Consider the following 20621-nt stretch of genomic DNA (forward strand, 5'->3'; position numbering starts at 1 on the left):
GCCTCAGTAACTCTTGTGCTGGATCCAAGAGTCTCATCATCGGCCGTAGACTTAGAAACCTCCATTCCTCTGGGTATCACCTGAGAAACATCAAAAGTTTGTGCAAGCAAAGAGTGTAAGATTTGTGAAGTTACAGGGAGTGCATGTGCAGACACAACTTCTAATGTGTGTTGGGCTGACACACAAATATCTTCACCATCTCCTCCTAAAGAAGTTTTGGAGATGGCTGCTTGTGGGTTTCCCATTTGACCTTCTTCTGAAACCTGTTTTGAGGTTTCAGAAGGCTGAGCTTGGGTACTAATATCCTTGGGTTGTAAGGATGGCCTAACAGGACGCAGTGTTAATAAACCCTTTGGAAATCCTGAGGAGTCTTTTGAGAGATCCTCAGGTTGGTCAGTGGAAGATGAAGGTGGCAGGGTAGAACTTGTTTTGGGTTTAAACAAGTGTAGCGTATTGCCACTAGATCGACTGGTGGGTCTCACATTCTTTTGTGACCCGCCCAGTGATCTTTCTGAGCCAGCCGGTCGTGCTGTGTCAGTTTTAAAATTGTTACTAAGTACCTGAAGCATAGCAGGGACAGTTCAGGTTCGTCCTCAGACTCGGTCATCTTTGAGAGGTCCTTGCAGAATTCAGTCTGAGAACTCTCCTGAAGGATGTCAGTGTAACTTCTCCCAGAATAGCCAAAAAACAAACACTCAAAAATCTGGGAAAGGCAATATGTATGCTCCTTTCCCCTTCAACTTAGTTAACAGCTGAGCAAACAGCATCTCAGCAAAGTCTACCTTCATCCCGTGCCACAAATAGTAGCCCATCTCGACCTGAATCAAAGAGATTTGATCCAGTCCTCCACTATTCCCTCCTAGACACTCTACAATTTGTGTCCAGAAGTATCTCCAGCATCCCTTGAAACCCGCAATGAAGATGTGGCCAGACGTCTTCAAATTGCCATCATCATCAACGATCTGGTTGTGGCAGTAACCAGCAAAACTTCCCTGAAGTTCACCCCTTTTTGCCTTTTCGTGTATGGGGTGTTGGGAGGTAAATAGTTCAGCCTCAGCGCCTCCCTAAAACCGTCAAGCGTCAATACGCACTTCACCGTACCTTCCTTTAGCGTGAAGGCTATTGACTTCTCATCTTTGGCAACTTCGGCCGTATACCAAAACTCCAATAAATATCGATGGTATAAACGCTCTGGGTCAGCAGTAAGAGCGTATGAAAGGGACAACGTTGAAGAATTCATTTAATCTGCCCATAATCCCTTCAGATTTGGCGTTAAGGGTTGCTTTAAAGTTGTTCATGTTGAAACGAATGGTTTTAGACTCAAAGTCTTTTAGGTGGAGATATTCAAAAGCAATAAGTGTTTTGGGTTCTTTAACGGAGGATGAGGAAGCCATTTTAAAGAAGAAAGATGAAATGAAGAAAGGAGATGAAAATGTGTTAAGAAATTTTAGGGTTGGAAGTTATGAAAGAAGATGAAATGATTGTTAAAAACTTGAGAGAATGAATTGAATGTTTGAGAGAATGAGAGAGAAATATGATTGAGAGTAAATGAAAACGAAGTAAATGAAGAATGATCTTGGAAAAAGATATATATTTTCAAAGAAATTCAAAGGATTTTCTTTTGTTGAAAATAAGTAAAAAGATTTTGGAATTCAAACCCAATAAAATATAATGATATTTTATTGATGGTAATTTTGATCGGGTTGAAGTCCGAAATAATTTTCGGCGACACGTCCGCATTAAATGCAACAACGGCCATGACCCCACTTTTTCAAGAAAATTCAACCATTTTAAATGCAAAAGTAATTATCATTTTCCTTTACGGCGCAAGTAGTATGACACGTCAGCAAAAGGTATCCTGGAACAGTAAAAATCACGTGTCCACTTGCCAGCTAGGTATCCATTGTATAATAAAAGGTTTTGATGGACTTCAGATTGAGTAATTTAAAAATTCTGAGAGAGGTTAAGGAAGTGCAATCTGAACCTTCTCATATTCTAGAAATTCTGAAGTCCCTCAGTTCCTGAGACATTTTAGACAGAGTGTTTTCTGAGGCAAAAATTCCCCCTCAAAAAAAAATTTCTTTTTTCTTGTAAAAACATTTTTGTCTATTCCCCCTGAAATGCTACACAGGATTTAGCATTCCTAACTCACTGATGAGATGTTTAAAAGTTTTGACATCTAAAGGTTTTGTAAACACATCAGCCAGTTGTTTATCAGTGGGAATGAAATGAATTTCAATGTCACCTTTTAAAATATGATCACGAATGAAATGGTACCTTAGATCAATATGCTTGGTTTTAGAGTGCATGACAGGATTGTGAGATATTGCAATGGCACTTGTGTTATCACAAAATATTGGCGTTCTTGTGTACTTAACACCATAATCAGTTAGTTGATTCTTCATCCATAAGATCTGAGCACAACAACTTGCAGCAGAAATGTACTCAGCCTCAGCAGTTGATAATGATACTGCAGTCTGCTTCTTGCTTGTCCAACTAACTAATTTGCCACCAAGAAATGACACCCACCTGTGGTACTTTTCCTATCTATCTTACAACCTGCATGATCAGAATCTGAATAGCCCATGAGATCTAGACTTGAGCCTTTGGGATACCAAAGACCTAGTCTGGGGACACCTTTCAGGTATCGAAAAATTCTTTTTACTGCATTTAGGTGTGCTTCTCTGGGATCAGATTGAAATCGTGCACAAAGACATGTTGCAAACATTATGTCTGGTCTACTTGCAGTTAAGTACATTAATGATCCCACCATACCACGATACTTTGTGGAATCGACAGGTTTTCCATTAGGTCTGAGTCCAAAGTTAATGGTGCAGAAATTGGAGTATCTTTAGATGAAACTGAATCAAATTGATATTTCTTTAATAAATCTTTGACATATTTTTCTTGATTAATAAAAATACCATCACTGGTTTGTTTTACTTGAAGACCTAGAAAATATGTCAATTCACCCATCATACTCATTTCATACTCAGAGGACATAATTTTAGAAAACTTGTCACACAATTTTTTATTTGTAGACCCAAACACAATATCATCAACATATACTTGTACAAGTAAGATATCACTTTTCTCATGCAAGATGAATAAAGTGTTATCTATAGCACCTCTTCGAAAACCATTATCTAAAAGATGTCGAGTTAGAGTATCATACCAGGCTCTAGGTGCTTGTCTCAGACCATATAAAGCTTTGTTCAGTCGATACACCCAGTGAGGTTTTTCTTTACTTTCAAATCCTGGAGGTTGATACACATACACAACTTCTTCTAGCTCTCCATTCAGGAATGCACTTTTAACATCCATTTGGTAGACTTTGAACTCATGATGAGCTGCAAATGCTAAGAAAATTCTGATAGCTTCTAGTCTTGCCACTGGTGCAAAAGTCTCATCAAAATCAATTCCTTCTTCTTGTACATAACCCTTTGCAACAAGTCTGGCCTTGTTTCTGATTACATGGCCATCTTCATCTACCTTGTTTCTAAAAACCCATCTTGTCCCAATTGGTTCTTTCTTCAGATTGGGGGGACATGGAACAAGCTCCCAAACATTGTTCCTTTCAAATTGGTTGAGCTCTTCTTGCATGGCATCAACCCAACTTGGATCTTTCAAAGCCTCGTCAATCTTCTTCGGTTCTATCAGTGACAAGAAGCTACGAATAAGCATTGATCGCTTGTGGCTCTTCTGGTCTGAACCCCTCTACTTGGATCGCCAATCACTTGATCAATTGGATGTGAGCGAGTCCATTTAGAGTAATGACCAGGATGAACAATGATATCAGTGCAAGAACTCCTCTGTCCTACTCCAGAAGATGGATCAGAATAAACTATTTCAGTTTCATCATCTTCATCATCTTGTAAATCACGATTTGCATCATGAAATTCTTCGTTCTGAGGTATATCAGGGGAAATTGATATCTGAGGAGTAGCACGCACATCTGATCCAATAGTCAATTCAGAAGGTAGTTTGAATGTGACTGAGGGATAGAATGGAATGTTACTTTGCTGATTCGAAGTTGGTTCTGAACTGGAGTGAACAGAAACATGTTCAGATGACTGATCTGATTTGTCATTTTGATCAGAATCACCGAAACTAAGAGGACTTTCTGAAGGTGGTTCAGAGACTGGTTTATAAAAGATTGTAGAATTTGATTCATCAAAGGTAACATGAACTGACTCATCAACCTTTTCGAGTCTTTTGTTGTAGACTCTGAAGGCCTTGCGAATTGCTGAATAACCTAGGAAGTATCCTTCATCAGCTTTGGCATCAAATTTTCCTAATTTCCTGGAATCATTCAGAATGTATACTGGACATCCAAAAACATGAAAATATCCAATATTAGGCTTTCTATTTCTGAGTACTTCATAGGCAGTCTTCTTATGTATTTTGACATAAATGGAACGATTCTGAGTGTAGCAAGCAGTTGCAATAGCTTCAGCCCAAAAACATTTTGGAAGACCTGATTCATTCAACATACTTCTGGCAGCTTCAGTCAGTGTTCGATTCTTTCTCTCTACAACACCATTTTGCTCTGGAGTATGTGCTGAGGAGAAGTTCTGAGATATGCCAGTGTCAGTGCAGAAGTTTTCCAGAGTGGAATTTCTGAATTCAGTACCATTGTCACTTCTGAGCTGACGTACTTTTCGCTTGTGCTTGAGTTCAATTTGTTTGATGAGGGCAATAATTTCAGCAGCAGCTTCACTTTTATTTCTGAGGAAGATTACCCAACAATATCTTGAATATTCATCAACTACAACCAGAGTGTACTTCTTCCCGGCTCTTGTCTGAACATTCACAGGACCAAAGAGATCCATGTGTAACATGTGAAGTGGTTCAGTGATGCTGAAATTTTGCTTGGTTTTGAAAGAAGCTCGTTTCTTCTTTCCCATTTCACACCCTGGACATGGCTTGTCTTTATTGAAAGACATGGCTGGTATCCCATCAACAAGTTGTTTTCTTGACAACTTATTTATATTTTTGAAATTGAGATGGGATAGCCTTTTGTGCCACAACCAATTGGTGTCCTCATCAGCCTTTGTATAGAAACATTGTTCAGAAGTAGCACTGTTCATGTCTACTACCTAAATGTTTCCTTTTCTGGGAGCAATCATTACTACCTTCCAATCTCTGTTGAATATGGTGCCTTGTGAAATATCAAATAAAACCTTAAAGCCATCATCACAAAGTTGGTTGACACTGATCAGATTATATTTCAAACCATTCACATATGCAACTTTTGTGAATTTGACCTGACCATTATTCACAATACCATATCCTTCAGTTTGTCCATGATCATCATTACCAAAAGTTATTGAGGGCCCCTCTTGCACCCTATATTCCTCCAGCAGGGATTTGTGACCAGTCATGGTTCTGCCAGCAGCACTGTCAAGAAACCAAGTATTCTTTTTGCGGTCACCCTGCACATACACAAAAATTAGTTCTTTTTGGGAACCCATCTTTTGATGGGTTCACTAGACTTTCCCTGAACAGTCTCAGATTTCTTTGGTATGTGAGGAACAGATGGATCAAAGGGAATTTCAGTCATAATTTCTGATGACACAAAAACAGTTGGTTTAATGACCTCAGAAACCTTTTTCTTCTCAGATTTTTGCTTTTCTTGTTTAATTTTCTTTGAAAAAGGTTTTGGATTTTGTTTGAGATTTTCAGGAGTGCTTTTAACATTTTTTAGTCGTGCATTACAGCTTTGCACTTGCCTAGCCAAATTTTGAAATTGACTTTCAATCCTTAACAAAATAGATTCTTGATCAGACACCTGAGCTCTACCAGAATCTGAGGTATAAGACTCAGCAGGGATGACATTCTTCTTCTTTTTCTAATTTTTGGAAACCTGATTTGAAGATTGAGGGGAAGGCTTCTTGGATTTGACCTTCTTTTCTGAAGCACTGGTCTGACATGCTTCAGATTTGCCCTCAGGTTGTTCCTGGGCTTGATCAATTATTAGTTTTGATTTTCCAAGATCTTTAAAAACAATTTCTGGTCTCATTTCTTTTGGAAGAGCATCAAGATCAGTTATTACAGACGCAAGATGAAGATCACCAGTGCCGTAGGCGATTCTTTGGTTTTCAAAAGTTTTCTTTATGGCAGCTTCTGGAAAAGGTGATTTCATCCATGATTTTCAGTTCTTCCTTTTCCAATTCTAATTTTGAAACCATTGACTGATAACTTTTCAGGGTCAACTGAACATCTTTCAGTTCTTTCAATCTGGCCTGACTGGCGTTCAGTTCAGAAGAATTTATTTCAAAATTTTAATACTTTCTGAACGCACAGTCTCAACATATGATATGTCAGCCTCAATTCGAACTAAAAGATCCAGTTTGAGTTCTTCATCATTCTCAAAACCAAATTCACTAACCTTTTTCATGATAATATCCACCCAACGACCAGATTCCACATCAGACTTAACAACATGACTTTGATCTTCACGAGCCATGAAACACATATCCCTTACTTCTTCTTCATCATCAGATGACTCGTCAGAATCTTCCCATTTTTTAGTATCAGCTACCATGCAGCTATTTTTGTTGGATTCTTCTTGTGCCATCATTGCCATATGGGCTTTCAGCTTCTTGTACTTAGCCTTGTACCCATCATCTGGCTTTTGAAAGATAGAGTGGTTAAGGGCACTTTGTGATGAGGAAGGTTGTGATGATCTGCATTCCTTCATAAAATGTCCTTTCTTTCCACATTTAAAACATTCAAGATTGGACTTATCAACAGTATTGTTTGAAGGAAATTGTTTGCCATTTCTTTTGGTTTTAAATTTAAAACGATTAAAGGTTTTGGCAATCATAGCAATCAGATCATCATCATCATCCTCATCACATTCATGTGATGCATAATCAGAAATACCAACTTTCATCAATTCAACTACTATCTTCTTCACAGAGTCAGACTGATCATTCCTAGAAGATAGTAGGGTAGTGTCTTGAGGTTCAGAATAATGAACCAGAGCTGTCTTGGTAGATGAATGATTCTTTGCATCTTGCTCAGCCACAGCTCTCTCTTCTTTGTTTTCCTCAGTAAATCTAAATGTACCGTACAGAGAGGCCAGAGTGTGGCTGTGAAGGGTGTTGCCTTGTCTTAACACTATAATCAAATTTTCCCATTTTGAAGGTAAAATGTCACAAAATTTTTCAAGCAAAATTTCTTTGTCTTTTGTGACACCAAGAGCTTTTAATTGATTGACCAAATTTGTAAATCTTAGATATGTTTCAGTTAAAGACTCATTTGGTAATGCAAAAAATGCTTCATATTTTTTATTTAAAGAAACTTTTCCAGTGGTGACAGTTTCCTTTGTTCCTTCAAACTGTGTTAGCAATTCTTCCCACATCAACTTAGAATTATCAAGTAAGACAAGAGTGGGTTTCAAACTTTCTGGGACAGCAAAGAGAATCATGTTTTGTAATTTAGAGTCTAGGTCAGCCAAACGATGATCTTCTTCTGACCAATGATCTTTCTCTTTGGGTGTTAACCTAGGGGTCCCATCTTGATTAAAGACAACAGTTGATGCATTCATGGGAACATAAGGACCTTCAACAAGAATGGTAGTCAAGTGTCTTTCAACACCAGCGATGTACTTGAGCATACATGCCTTCCAAGTAATGAATGTGTCACTATTTCCATTAAATTTAGGTACCGGATTGTTTGGAAAGTGAACATGAACACTGGGTTGAGCTGGTGGTGGAGGTGGTGGATTTTGGTTCATATTGGTATTTGGGTTAGGGTTTGGTTGTTCAGTTGCAGACATCTTGTAGGATCAAAACAGGTATAACAACTTAATGATTTAACCTGGGAGGCTCTGATACCAAATGTAAGTCCACCTAACAAGATGTACACGAGATCAAGATATAACAGATATATAAGGTTAGACAATAATAATCACAAGTTATATCAAGTAACCCGACTGGCAAGTAAATCGAAACTAGATAGGACTAGTTAGAATTACGATCCAGATAATGGATAAGAGTAATAAAGTATAATTGCTTGAAACTATATAAGTTACTATATATAATCAAGTATTATGGCAATGAGTCGAGATGTACTTTTCAATGTATTTCATTTATTGTTTATAAACAAAATACAAGGGTTGTTGCGGAACAAAGATAATCACACTTGTGAAAGTACCTAAACAACCCAGAAATACAAATGATCTATGTAACGAGGAATTACTCGTAAGAATACTTAGAGTAATATCACACGTTGCAATTGCCAAAGTTCCAAGCCATTTTGCAAGTGTGAGGAGTCTTATATTTATAGGCAAACATGTCCTGATGACATGGCAATATGTCGTACTAAATATGGTTGGATGGATTTGTGGAACAAATCCATAACACGCTTGTTTAAGGTAAAGTATGTAAGTTTCTTGATGTGACTTGACATACTTTATTCCCAACCTTTTTGCTAAAACTTTCCCAATCCAGGTTGATAGTAATTAACCGGGTAAAGGTAGTTAAAGCTGCAAAAAGACTTTCCTCGTAATCAGTGAAAAAGTGTTGTAAGTACTTTTTCACTGAGTCTCTTCAGATTCAACTTCAGGTAAGATCTTCTCTGAGCTCTGCTTCTGAGATGATCTTCTTCCTCAGTCTTCAGTCTTTGACTTCCGTCTGAACGTCTTCGGTGTTGGTTGATTCTGAATCTGAAGTGAAGCTTCAGTGAGCTATATTCTGAATGACTACAGAATCCTGAGCAAGCTTTCTTTACTGAGCTTCAACTATTTTGAACAAATTATACTTAGTCGATTTTCGACCTAACACGATCAAAAATAAAACTAAATACCACAACTTAGTATGGGTAAGTCGAGTGTCGTATCCTCAGGGAATCATGGAAAAGTGCAAAACTACTTGAAAAGTTAATTAAACTAAACATAAATGGAAAACGGATTTGATGATTGTTTTGATTAAATGCTCGTCATAATGTTTACAAATATGTAACCTAACTTATATTCGTTGGAAATCACATAGACATGACTCGTTATAATGTTTGGATTGAATGAATTCAAGAATTAAAGTAATCGGTTGTGTTCATTCACGATAACAAAAACCGGGGAATTGACACAACTAGATTTTCAATTCATTGAAGTAAAATTACAAGTTCATGAGAGATTCATTCAATAATCAATGATTAATTAACAAGTTAAAATCAAATGATAGATGAATTTCATTTAAAGTCTTAAACAAGTAATCATTCAAGCAATCCAAACAACATTAGATGTTAAAAGACTAATGAGAAATTAAACATCTAATCCAACATGAATATGAGGAAGGTTGAACATAAAAGTCTTACATAATTGTTCACATAAGAATAATCACAAGAAAACCTAGCCTATTATCTTCATTGTTGATTCTTCGATTAAGGCTATGATCTCCATAAAATTATGATTTGATTATGAAATTGGGGTCTTGAGAATGTTAGAAACTGCTCTAGAGGTGTGAAAATATGAGTGGTAAGATAGCCGTGATTGCACACGTTTAAGGACAAATTCTTTAGAGTTGTCAAGATAGCCGTGAAAGGATAACAATGCTCACGTAGTACCACCAACCGCTCGCAAATCACCCAAACACCTAAATTGCTAGTTTAATTACCCAAGCCGGTACCACCAATGCCCAAAAAATTTCCCCAACAATTAGTTTGCTTGATTATCCAATTATCAATTATGCCTATGTGAAATAAAACGTGGTACCACTAGTTGTTCCTAAACACATTTACCGATTAACTCCTATTATAGATTTGACATTCACCGTCATACCATGAACTAGTGACAACTGACCATAGACAATCGAGTTGAAACGATAAACATATTCACCTAGTACCATTAACGATGAACACATAAACCATTAACATCAGAGAATAAATTACAAGGAATTAATTGATAAAGATCACGACACAACGATAATTGAGTCAACTCATAATTAAAATATTGTAATCATATCATTCGTCAAGTTTCATCAAAATGGATGATTAGAAATCTAGCCACTCATGCTAATTTGAAAGTAAATAACGAAATAGAAGTAGAACATATTGTACCGGTGATTTTTGAATAAAAATTGCAAGACAGAAAAGTGGATACGATCTAGATGGGTGTTCTTGAATCTTCAATGAATCCAATGATGAAATTAGATATGATCCTTGAAAGAATTCCTGTAGAACAGCTCCTAGAAAGAAAGTTTGGTATCTGAAAATCAGTTCTTTGTCTTCCATTTATACTTTCTCAAAATCTAGTGCAAATAAAACTGGAAAGCCTCAGTCCCCGTGCCCTCACTGCGGCGCAGTGAGGAATCTTCCTCTTGCCCATCCAATGACTGCGGCGCAGTGGGCTTGCGCACCCTCCACTGCGTCGCAGTGAAATATCACGGCATTTTGGTTTGGTCTTCTAGTGACTTTGGCGCAGTGGTGCATCTACCTTCCCACTACGGCGTAGTGAATAACCTCGGAATTCTTTGCCATCAATCATGTGACTGCGGCGCAGTGGGGCATCATCCTTCCCATTGCGCCGCAGTGAATAACTGCTGAGATCAATCCTTCTTTATTAACAGCTCTCGAACACTCGGATCAACATCTTGGCCAAAAATCGTCAGAAAGTGCACCAAATGGACGCACAACCTGCTAACAACCTCAAAGAACTAACAAACACCATAAACACGCCAAATGCATACAAAATTGACTAAAAACTCATACGAAAAAGGCCAATAATGATGTGGGCGATTTATAAAAATTGGTCACATCAACACTTAACAAACATAAAGACACCCCTAATCGTCTATTAAGCTTCACAAAACGAGTCCATTTTATCCATTAAGATCATGCAATTTAAGCATTTATCACACTTGAACTTTAGAAGCATACGATACAGGCTTAACATTCTCATCAATCTCATTTTTGCTTGCATCCACCTCCTGACTATTCCTTGTCGACTCACTAGCATCTTCAAAGGATACCGACTTGCTGTGTCATTAGCATGCATTTTTCCCGCCATTTCATTCGCAGACTTCTCCTCGATAACAGGTGGTGGCTGATTGAACTTCATTCTCATTACCACATTTAGCATCATCAACCTCCTGAGTTTCTCCCAAATCTGCAGAACCACCATCATGTATAACATCCTTTCCTCCAACATCATTCCTGGCCGACCCATTGCTAAAAGATGGGGTCGTTCCTTGTTTTTTTCTCAGCAGAGCCCCTTTTAAGGTTTTTCAAAACAGTTCGAATTGATTTATTTTTTTTCCCTTTTTTCTTTTTTCAGTTTATATTAAATTACATTTTATGTTAATAAAATAAAGATAGATGAAAAATACCATACATAAAAAAATATATATTTTATGGAACAGTAGAGAGAAATTTAATGTTTATATTTAAATACTTTATTGCAACCTCAATTGATTGGCAGAAATAACTTTAGTCAAATATGGAGTATATTATATCATGACATAAAACGAAAGAAATTTCAAAAAAATAAGAGTGTTTTCAATAACATATCAACTATTTGAATTTTCCTGATACATATTAAAACACATGTATCTATCTAGGCGAAACAATTGACATTGAATATGAAAACGATTTTGAAGACAAAGAACTAGTTGGCAAAGAACCATTCAATTCGGATGCTACTCTTGCCACAACCTTTGGCTTCTTTTTAATATTACAATTCTGCCCTTCATTTCCGTCTTCATCATTATCTTCGATCGATAAAAGATCAACGATTATCATTTGTGTCTCAGGTGGCTCACCAACGGCGAGCTGCCCTTCCAACCACTTCACCACCTCCAACATTGTCGGCCTCCGTCGTACCTTTTCTTGTATGCACCATAACGCCACGAATACCAACTTTTTCACTTCTTTTTCATCAATACCTATCAGTAACGTTGTTTATTTTATATATATATATTTTTTACGTGCAACAAAATTTTATAAACATGTGTTTACGCATTTGTTTTTCAAAAATAGTACAGTAGAAAGTTTTGGTATTTGTGTTTCAAAAATACTAAATTAAAATACATATACCTCCAAGATCCAAAAGCCGTCGGTCAACCACCTCCATGATCCGTCCTGATTTGAGCTTTTCGGTCACAATTTTTGGAAAATATTGAAACTTTCTCTTTGACCGGTCACTGCCTCCACCGGTGTCTATGACGGTCACATTCCTTCTCCCACCGATGAGCTCCAACAACACCATTCCATAGCTAAAAACATCAGACTTGTCTGTTACTCCAAGCTCTAACAGCCATTCGGGCGCTAGATAGCCTTTCGTCCCACGCAATGTTGTTAGAACTCGACTCTGATCTCGTGTCATTAGCTTTGATAAACCAAAATCCGACACGATGGCACGGTGGTTTTCATCTAGAAGTATGTTCTCGGGTTTCACGTCAAGGTGAAGAACTCTTGACCGACAATCATGATGCAAATATGCCAAAGCTTTGGCAACATCTAATGCAACAGCGGATCTTAGATCCCACGACAAGCACCCACTAGCAGAGACTTTGTCGTCTTTGTTCCTCGCCCCCGGTGAGAAGATCCAATCGGCTAAAGACCCATTTGGAATGAATTCATACACAAGAAACCGTAACTTGTTGTGTATGCAATAACCATATAAACGAACCAGGTTAACGTGTTGAACACTAGCAATGGCCGCAATCTCGGATCTGAACTCCTTCTCTCCTCTTTCTTCTTCTTCCCGTTGGATCCTTTTAACGGCGACTTCCGTCCCATCTTTCATCAGCCCTTTGTAAACACAAGCAGATGCTCCTTTGCCAACTAAACACTTCCAACAATCAGTAGCTTCTTCAAGTTCTACGTATCGAAACTTTGTAGGAAGACCGGCTATTTTTCGAAGGAAGCTATATTCAATCCTGAGTTCTTTTCCTTCTGATGCAAGTCTTGTTTCCATCACCCTGCGCCTTTTATGGAGATGTCTTCTGACGATATACAACAAAATGACTGCAAGAATGGCCGCAACAGCCGCTCCAACAATGAGAAAAAATGTTTTTGACAGATCAAGAATCACACGGGTGATGATGATTACAATGATGAGAAACACAACCGATGAAACGGCTATTATGTTGGCTTTATTGTCCTCCATCAAACAAGCTTCATAGCTTAATTTATCGAAACCTTTATTGGTTATTGATCCAAGTATAGGTTGATTTATTGAAAATATGTGTGATCTTTTGAGGTTGAAATTTTGTATAATTATTCTTCTAGACTTCGAGTCTGATTTTGATCAATTCACTCTGTTTTGAAAAGTTCTCTCTAGATGGTGAAGTTTGACTTTTTCGTGTTCCTTTTTTTTTTTTTTTTTAATTTCTTTTCTTTTTATCTATTTTCCCTTTACATTTCACAATTGTTTAACATATTTGACTTTTTTTTTTTATGGCATGACTTTTTGTCAGATTTTACTTTTCAATGTGTTGCCAAAACTTGAATATGTAAAAGAAGCTATATAAAGACTTTATTGTGAGGCTCAAATCTAAACAAGAATCAGCACAAAGTATTGTAAACCATCATGCCTGCATTCATTATAGAAATCAATCAAGGGATAAAAAGAATTCAACTGATGTCCATACATGACATCCCAGAAATTATCCTGCCAAGATACTTCTAAACTCATCTTTCTCTAATTAACTCCAACATTTAGAAACTCATCACCGCTTTAACTATGGCAATTTTAAGCCAACATTTAGAAACTCATCATCACCGCCTTAACTATGGCAATTTTAATCCATGGCATGGGTACTCAATCTGTGGTGCTCTATATAACTTTTCATTGCTTTTGAATGTTTGGCGTCACAGTTTAATGTTTTGATAGACCCGTGGCTTTTGAATGTGTGGCTTCACAGCTTAATGTTTTGATAGACGGTTCCACCCTTATTTATACTTTTTGATCTAATAGTACACAGTCCGGCTTAATGCTTAACATACATCATTCATCAATCAATCATATCCCAAAAGTATAACTTGCAAGTATCGGACAGAATAAGATCAATTTATTGTTATAACTACACAGAATACTTGGTTCTCAAATCACAAAATAAGTCAATGGTTGAACAGGGAAAGTAATTTTAGTTGCATTTCTACAAATAATCAGACAAATGTCGTTTTAGGTGTTACAATATTCAAAACTAACTCTCCAGATGTTGACAAATGTCGTTTTAGGTGTTACAATATTAAAAACCAAGTTCCTTCAACTGCAGCTTCTTTCTTTAACGCCTGTTGCAGGTAGAAACACAAATTTCTACCATTACAACACAACCTATGATGCACCGAAACTCCATACAGGTAGACGTACCTGTTTCGGAAACTCCATGGGAACCGACACTCGTATGAAACGTTTCCTTGAAGTTTCCATATATACCGAAACGTTTCTATGAAGCTTCCTTACAGAATCTAATCAATATTAGGGTTTTAATTAACTTTAGCTATTCCAAAAACGACTGTTATCTTGCAACTAAGCATACCCCAAATACAAATCAACTACATTTTACAATTGAGATCACCATCAGGCTTTTTTTTTATTCCAAAACTGATTATTAAAAAATGAATTTGTGATCACCGGTCACCATCAAGCATATGTTATAAAATTATATGTATATAATTATACATAATCTCTCAAGTCTCAAGTATTTCTCTATATAAAATCAATATATATATATATTTATTGCCGTATCTTTGCCGTACCCATATCCTAAATTTTTTAGTTTTGCCGTTTCCCGTTCCCGTGCCCCTTTGCCGTATCTATGTCGGTGCTACATAGAACACAACTGATGGGTACTTGATAGGTACTCCACCCTGATATGGCCATTTATCTCCGGCAAGCATTTCATATTTTCTTGGTAGCCAAGACTAACTGGCCAAATATAAAAACCTTATATAGGTTATAAAATGGAAGAATCAAAACTTGAACTTTAACACCCTTGTAAAAAAAGATCAACCAGAAAGTAATCCAATAACTTAATAGCCCCCTTTTACCATACCCTTTTAACTCCAAAACAGCATTCATATCTTTGCATACTCATCTATGCAGTCATATTCAGATTTGCAACTATAATCACAAAATAAAAATATGATTTGAAACACTAATACGGAACCACAAGGGTGGTCGCCTAGTGGTATAAACTTAGTCTCTAAGGGGAATGTCCTAGACGTCCAAAGCTCTAATCCTAGAAGCAAAAATAAACCCACTTGTGGCTACTTAGATTCACCTGCAAGTCTGCAACGCCTCCAGGCTTCCCAGTAAATGGCATAGTTAAGCAATCAAAAACTTGCTGATGCCAGAATGTAATCGAGCGTGCATGCTGCCAGTTGCAAAATACAATGCATTTATGATAAAAAAATAAAATAAATGTGGCCCTTATACCACGACTCTTACCCTTTATACGCTTTTCCCTTGAAAGAGTGCACCGCTCCACATTCTGCTTTTTGTCACCTGCATTGATCAATTAGCAACGCGCATATGTATAAATTAAGACAAGACAAATGTACGAAAAGGACTCTTCCAGAGTTGATGTTTCCATCACACATGAGATAAGGAGCAGTGCATTATATAATAATTTGTAACAATCAAAATTATAGACTCCGTATCTCTAAATCAGGTTTGAAACAAGTAGAGAAAGACACTTTCTAAAACCAGGTAACAAATTATCTAAACAAAACACATAAAAGCAACTTGAGTAAAGCTTCAAATTATGAACAGATGTACTGTATGTGTTTTCTGATTCATTAGATTTATATTAAGTTGCACAAGCCTATATGTGTCAGTTTTTACTTTTTGATGTGTTGCCAAAACTTGAATATGTAAAATAAGCTATATAAAGACTTTATTAGTTTATTGTGAAGCTCAGATCTAAACAAGAATCAGCACAAAGTATTGTAAACCATCATGGCTGCATTCATAATAGAAATCAATCACGGGATAAAAATTATTCAGCTTATATCTATACATGACATCCCAGAAATTACCCTGCCAAGATACTTCTAATCTCATCTTTCTCTAATTAACTCCAACATTTAGAAACTCATCAGCAATTTTAAACCAACATTTAGAAACTCATCATTACCGCTTTAACTATGGCAATTTTAAACCAACATTTAGAAACTCATCATCACCGCCTTAACTATGGTAATTTCAAATCTTTTACTGAACTTATGTCCACGCGCAGCAAGCACAAGCGGTAAACTGCACACTATACAAATATTTGCCATTATTAATGCATACAACCTCTTTGATCAACAAACACCATAATCGTCACTGTTATCTAAAATATTAGCCAATATTTAATAGAAAGAAAACATAATTGTTTTGATCAACAAACACCATAATCGTCACTGTTATCTAAAATATTAGCCAATATTTAATAGAAAGAAAACATAATTGTTTGTAATATTAATAACAAAATCAAGCCAGGTGACAAATCATGTATGAGTTTTGATCAAAAATTATATACAGCAACCAAGCCAATTGTTTGTTTGGTAATGGGCGGACCATTTTTTTTTTTTTGTCACAATTAGCACAAGGTCTCGGGTTCAAGTAAGGACAGCTCAACCCCATAGCCACAAATTATACAATAACCACCACCACAAACTGGTCAGGCATCGGAGCAGCTAAATAAAGGTTCAGAAAAAGTTACGAAATACCGGCAATTTAGTAGGCAACATCTAAGTCAGAATCCATTTACTCATTATTTGTATTAGTATCAACATAAACAGATAACTGAAGCAAGATATGAATTTAAATAAAAAAAAAAAAGTTACAAAATGAGGGCTCAGATCTATAAAAACAATTCGGTAGAAAAAGAAGGATAAAACCGCCATGGCTGCAATATAAAATTACCCCGCCAAGATACGGTTAAATCTCAAACTTTAACCGATTTTTTTAACTCAGACGATCAACAAAAAAGTATGTATCATCACTGCCCCTATGGTTGCATATCACTTCCCTTAAAAATAAAATAAAATAAAAATAGAACAGAACGAATGCATAGATGGTGTAGTTATATCGCGCGGGTATTAAGACTCGTGTATATATATATAGATAGAGACAGAGGTGTTCTATAGAGGACAAAATATAGAAAATCATAAGCGGCAATGGGGATGGTTTCCCTTCGCTCTAGCCTCATTTCTTTGTTGATCGTCTGGTCTGTTTGCCCCCTCAAAACCCAAGCCCTAAATTACAACGAGATTAAGGGGTGTTTGGCCTTAATAAGGCTTATCGCTTTTTTTGCTTTTTTTCCACAAAAAAAATGGCCTTTTATAACAAAAACCAAATGTGCCCCTTCTTTTTTATTTCAAAAGCTAAAAACTAATCCAAACACTAGAACATTAGCTTATGAACTTTTAAAAAAAAGCCAAAAGTTACTTATAAAACATAAGCATAAGCTAAAAAATAAAAGCTAAGCCAAACACTCCCTAACTATGGTTTTCTTACAGAGGAGTTGTTCATTATCTTCGGCATATCAATTTACTGCTTTGTCCTTGCACCATTATTCATTGTATTTGTGCTGTCAAGGGTGTTTTGGTCTTTTTATTTACATTCCTAAAACTCATGCCATAGTCCGGTGAAGCATACCACATTACCACATAAATAATAAGATATAAATTTTTCAACCGTCTTTATCAAGTTTCGAACCTATAACTTACAAATTTCATCTATGAACTCATGTAGTCGTATGGTAACAATACCATTTCACACCTTTGGTACATATATCAGCCTAAGCCATTAATCACACATTGAAAAATCAAGAGATCAGATCATTACCGAGAATACATGTATTACACATGCCAAATTTTAATAGAATTAAGAGGATTCTTAGACTAAAGTTATAGGATATTGACATCTAGTAAATCCACCTTACCGATTTAAAAATAGATTGCGCACCTCTCAAGTTACTACTACATCAAATTATTTTCCCAAGTAAACTTCTCTGTGCAAGAAACACTTCATTTCATAATGGAAGTAGTGTAATCGTGCATAAACTCCATAGCTAGAAATAATAATTTCATATGTTCAAATGAAAGCAAGGGGCTCATTGCCTTCATTGAGAAATTCCAGGAGTCTGAGGAGAAAATTTTTTATTTTTAATTAGAAACTGATAATGGTAGATTATAAGAAAATATCAGAAATATGTACATATAAACCGTTTAATAAGATTTAACTTATAATCAAAGTTATTATTTGATTCAGTTAGGCTAAATGGCAGTCCACAGTTGAGAGATTTGACGGTTAATAGGACAATTGACAATTCCAATATTACATGGACTTCTGACATTCCATGGAGGCATGGACTACAAAAACGAAACACGTACCCCCACCAGAGAATAAAGTGTCATCCGACCCATCACTTTCCCCGGCGATGTCGCCGGGGAAAGTCGAATAGGACAAAACTGGAAGCCAACAACCAGTATTAATTACGTTGACTTTTGACCAGACTTTCCGCGGCGACATCGCCGGGGAAAGTAATCTCGAAAACCACGATTTGAATTAGACCGTTCGTTGCCTCCCCTTATCACTTCACCTCTTTCTTTCTTCCTTTACCCCATTTTTCTGTCGACTCCCACCCAAAAAAACCTCCAAAACCCTTTCAAAAATCAAAAATTCACCCCATATTCTTCATTAATTCCGGCCAACTTTCTGCGGCGACTTTGCTTACCACCATCCCCACCTCTCTTTTAAATACCAAACAAATCACAAACCAAAACCCTATCTTCAAAACCGGCCGTCACTTTTCCGGCCGTCGTCAAATATTCCGGCGACTTTTTCCGGCGTACGCCAATTTTTGGTATGTATTTTCTGATCATTACCTTTTTTTTGTTTGCTTTAATTTGTTTTTTATAGTTTTGGTATATGTTTATGTTTGATTTTTTATATATCTGTTAGGATTATTAGTATTGTAAATTGATGTGTTAAGATCTGTGGTTTGTAATTGTTGTTATTCTTGTGTTATTGGTACAAACTGTTAGTGTTAATATGTTAGTGTTGTCAAAAATCCCCAATAGTTTAAGAAAAACTTTATTAGAAAAAAATTTGTACAAAAAATAAAGTATTATGTAGAAAAAAGTTATAAAAGATAGGTAGAAAAGATTATATAGAAAGAAATATTTTGTATGAAAATAAGTATAAAAGTTGATTATATAAGTATAAAAATCAAGTTTTGACAAACTTAAAAAAAAAATATAAAAAACAAGGTATAAAAAAATAAAAATAAATAAATAAAATAGATATAACTAGAGTAATTTATATAAAATATATATTAAAAATGAAGTATAAAAAGTATATATAAAAAGATATATATAAAACTAAGTATAAAAAGGTATTATAAAATTAATTTAAAGTACTTGTAGAATATATAACAAAATATAAGTACGGAAAAAAAAATATAAAACAAGTTTGAATAAGTATATAAAATTATAACTTTTACGTATAAAAGTAATAAAAAGCTAAGTTGTAATTTATGAAAAATGTATATTAAAAATGAAGTATAAAAAGTATATATAAACATAACTATAAAAAGATATATATAAAAGTAACTATAAAAATGTTGTAGAAAATGTAACATTTTAAGTACGAAAAAAGAAATATAAAACAAGGTTACACTAATATATAAATTTTAACTTTAAAAATATACGTATAAAAGTAATAAAAACATAAGTTGTATTTAGTATAAAATGTACTTAAAAAATGAAATATAAAAAGTATATACAAAAATAACTATAACATGATGTATATATATATATTTTGCTTGTAGAAAATATAACAAAATTTAAGTACGGAAAAAAAAGTTTAAATAAGTATAAGAAATAAGTATAAATAAATATATGAAATTATAAGTATATGAAATTATAACTTTCAAAAAATACGTATAATTGTTGAGTTTAAACAGATGTTGTACATAGTATAAAGAATTATGTGACAATTTACCTTTATCGTATTGTTGTATGTATTATTAATATGGGTATTTTTTGTAATTTACAGTATAAATGGCTACAGTTCATGGTGGGGATGGTGGTAACGACCCACCACGTAAATCGTGGGTGCGAAAAATTTGGGGTTGCGCCGGGGGCGGTGGTAAGAAATATTGTGTTTATATATATATATATTATTTATGGACTTCATGTGATATGCGGTAAATTTTTTTGTTTTGTAGCACCTAAAAAAGGTCGGGGGAAGAACAAGGCACTAAACCTAGAGAAAGAGTTTCAAGAACATGGTCGGCTTGAAGTTGGTTTTGACACGAAATGGTTTAAGACATGGCACGCAGTGGGGGATTCGGGGTATATGTTTAAGAGTTATATAGGGACATTGATTCGTGGTAGTGGGGTCCCTATGACTTACGACTCATGGTCGGATGTGCCGACGCAGGATAAGGCGTTCCTAGTTCTAGCCTTAAATGTACAATCTCTATAATATTATATTCTTAAATTGATATTTTGTAAAAACTTGATATATTGCTAACTATTACTTAAAAATTGCAGGAACGGTTCAAATTGGATCATTTCATCGATTTGGACCCCAATGATCCCATACGAGGAGCATTTGACAATATGATCAAGGCTGATGCGCAACATATGTATCGGAACTGGAAAAGCGGATTCAAATC

At 35.7% G+C, this 20621-nt stretch overlaps 1 protein-coding gene and 1 long non-coding RNA gene across 2 annotated transcripts; both read right to left on the bottom strand.

Annotated features, from left to right (window-relative positions):
- Positions 1 to 11477: 11477 nt before the first annotated feature.
- Positions 11478 to 13294, bottom strand: LOC122593497 (probable receptor-like protein kinase At5g20050). Its single transcript, XM_043765917.1, has 2 exons — positions 12037 to 13294; positions 11478 to 11885 (listed from the first exon to the last, which is right to left on the bottom strand). The coding sequence occupies exons 1-2, from the start codon at positions 13109 to 13111 to the stop codon at positions 11554 to 11556; spliced, it is 1407 nt and encodes a 468-aa protein (XP_043621852.1). The 5' UTR covers positions 13112 to 13294; the 3' UTR covers positions 11478 to 11553.
- A 713-nt stretch (positions 13295 to 14007) lies between these two features.
- On the bottom strand, positions 14008 to 16758 carry LOC122594132. The gene is made up of 2 exons (XR_006322933.1): positions 15398 to 16758; positions 14008 to 15323 (listed from the first exon to the last, which is right to left on the bottom strand). It is a non-coding gene; the product is annotated as an uncharacterized LOC122594132 (long non-coding RNA).
- Positions 16759 to 20621: the final 3863 nt, after the last annotated feature.

Source organism: Erigeron canadensis, chromosome 3 (genome assembly GCF_010389155.1).
Source record: "Erigeron canadensis isolate Cc75 chromosome 3, C_canadensis_v1, whole genome shotgun sequence".
Taxonomy (NCBI): domain Eukaryota; kingdom Viridiplantae; phylum Streptophyta; class Magnoliopsida; order Asterales; family Asteraceae; genus Erigeron; species Erigeron canadensis.

Bases quoted from the DNA above. Each gene is read 5' to 3' on its own strand.
- LOC122593497 (XM_043765917.1), bottom strand. From the start codon at position 13,111: ATGGAGGACAATAAAGCCAACATAATAGCCGTTTCATCGGTTGTGTTT. The intron at 11,886-12,036 runs GTATATGTATTT...CGTTACTGATAG, and splicing joins ACGGCTTTTGGATCTTGGAG to GTATTGATGAAAAAGAAGTG.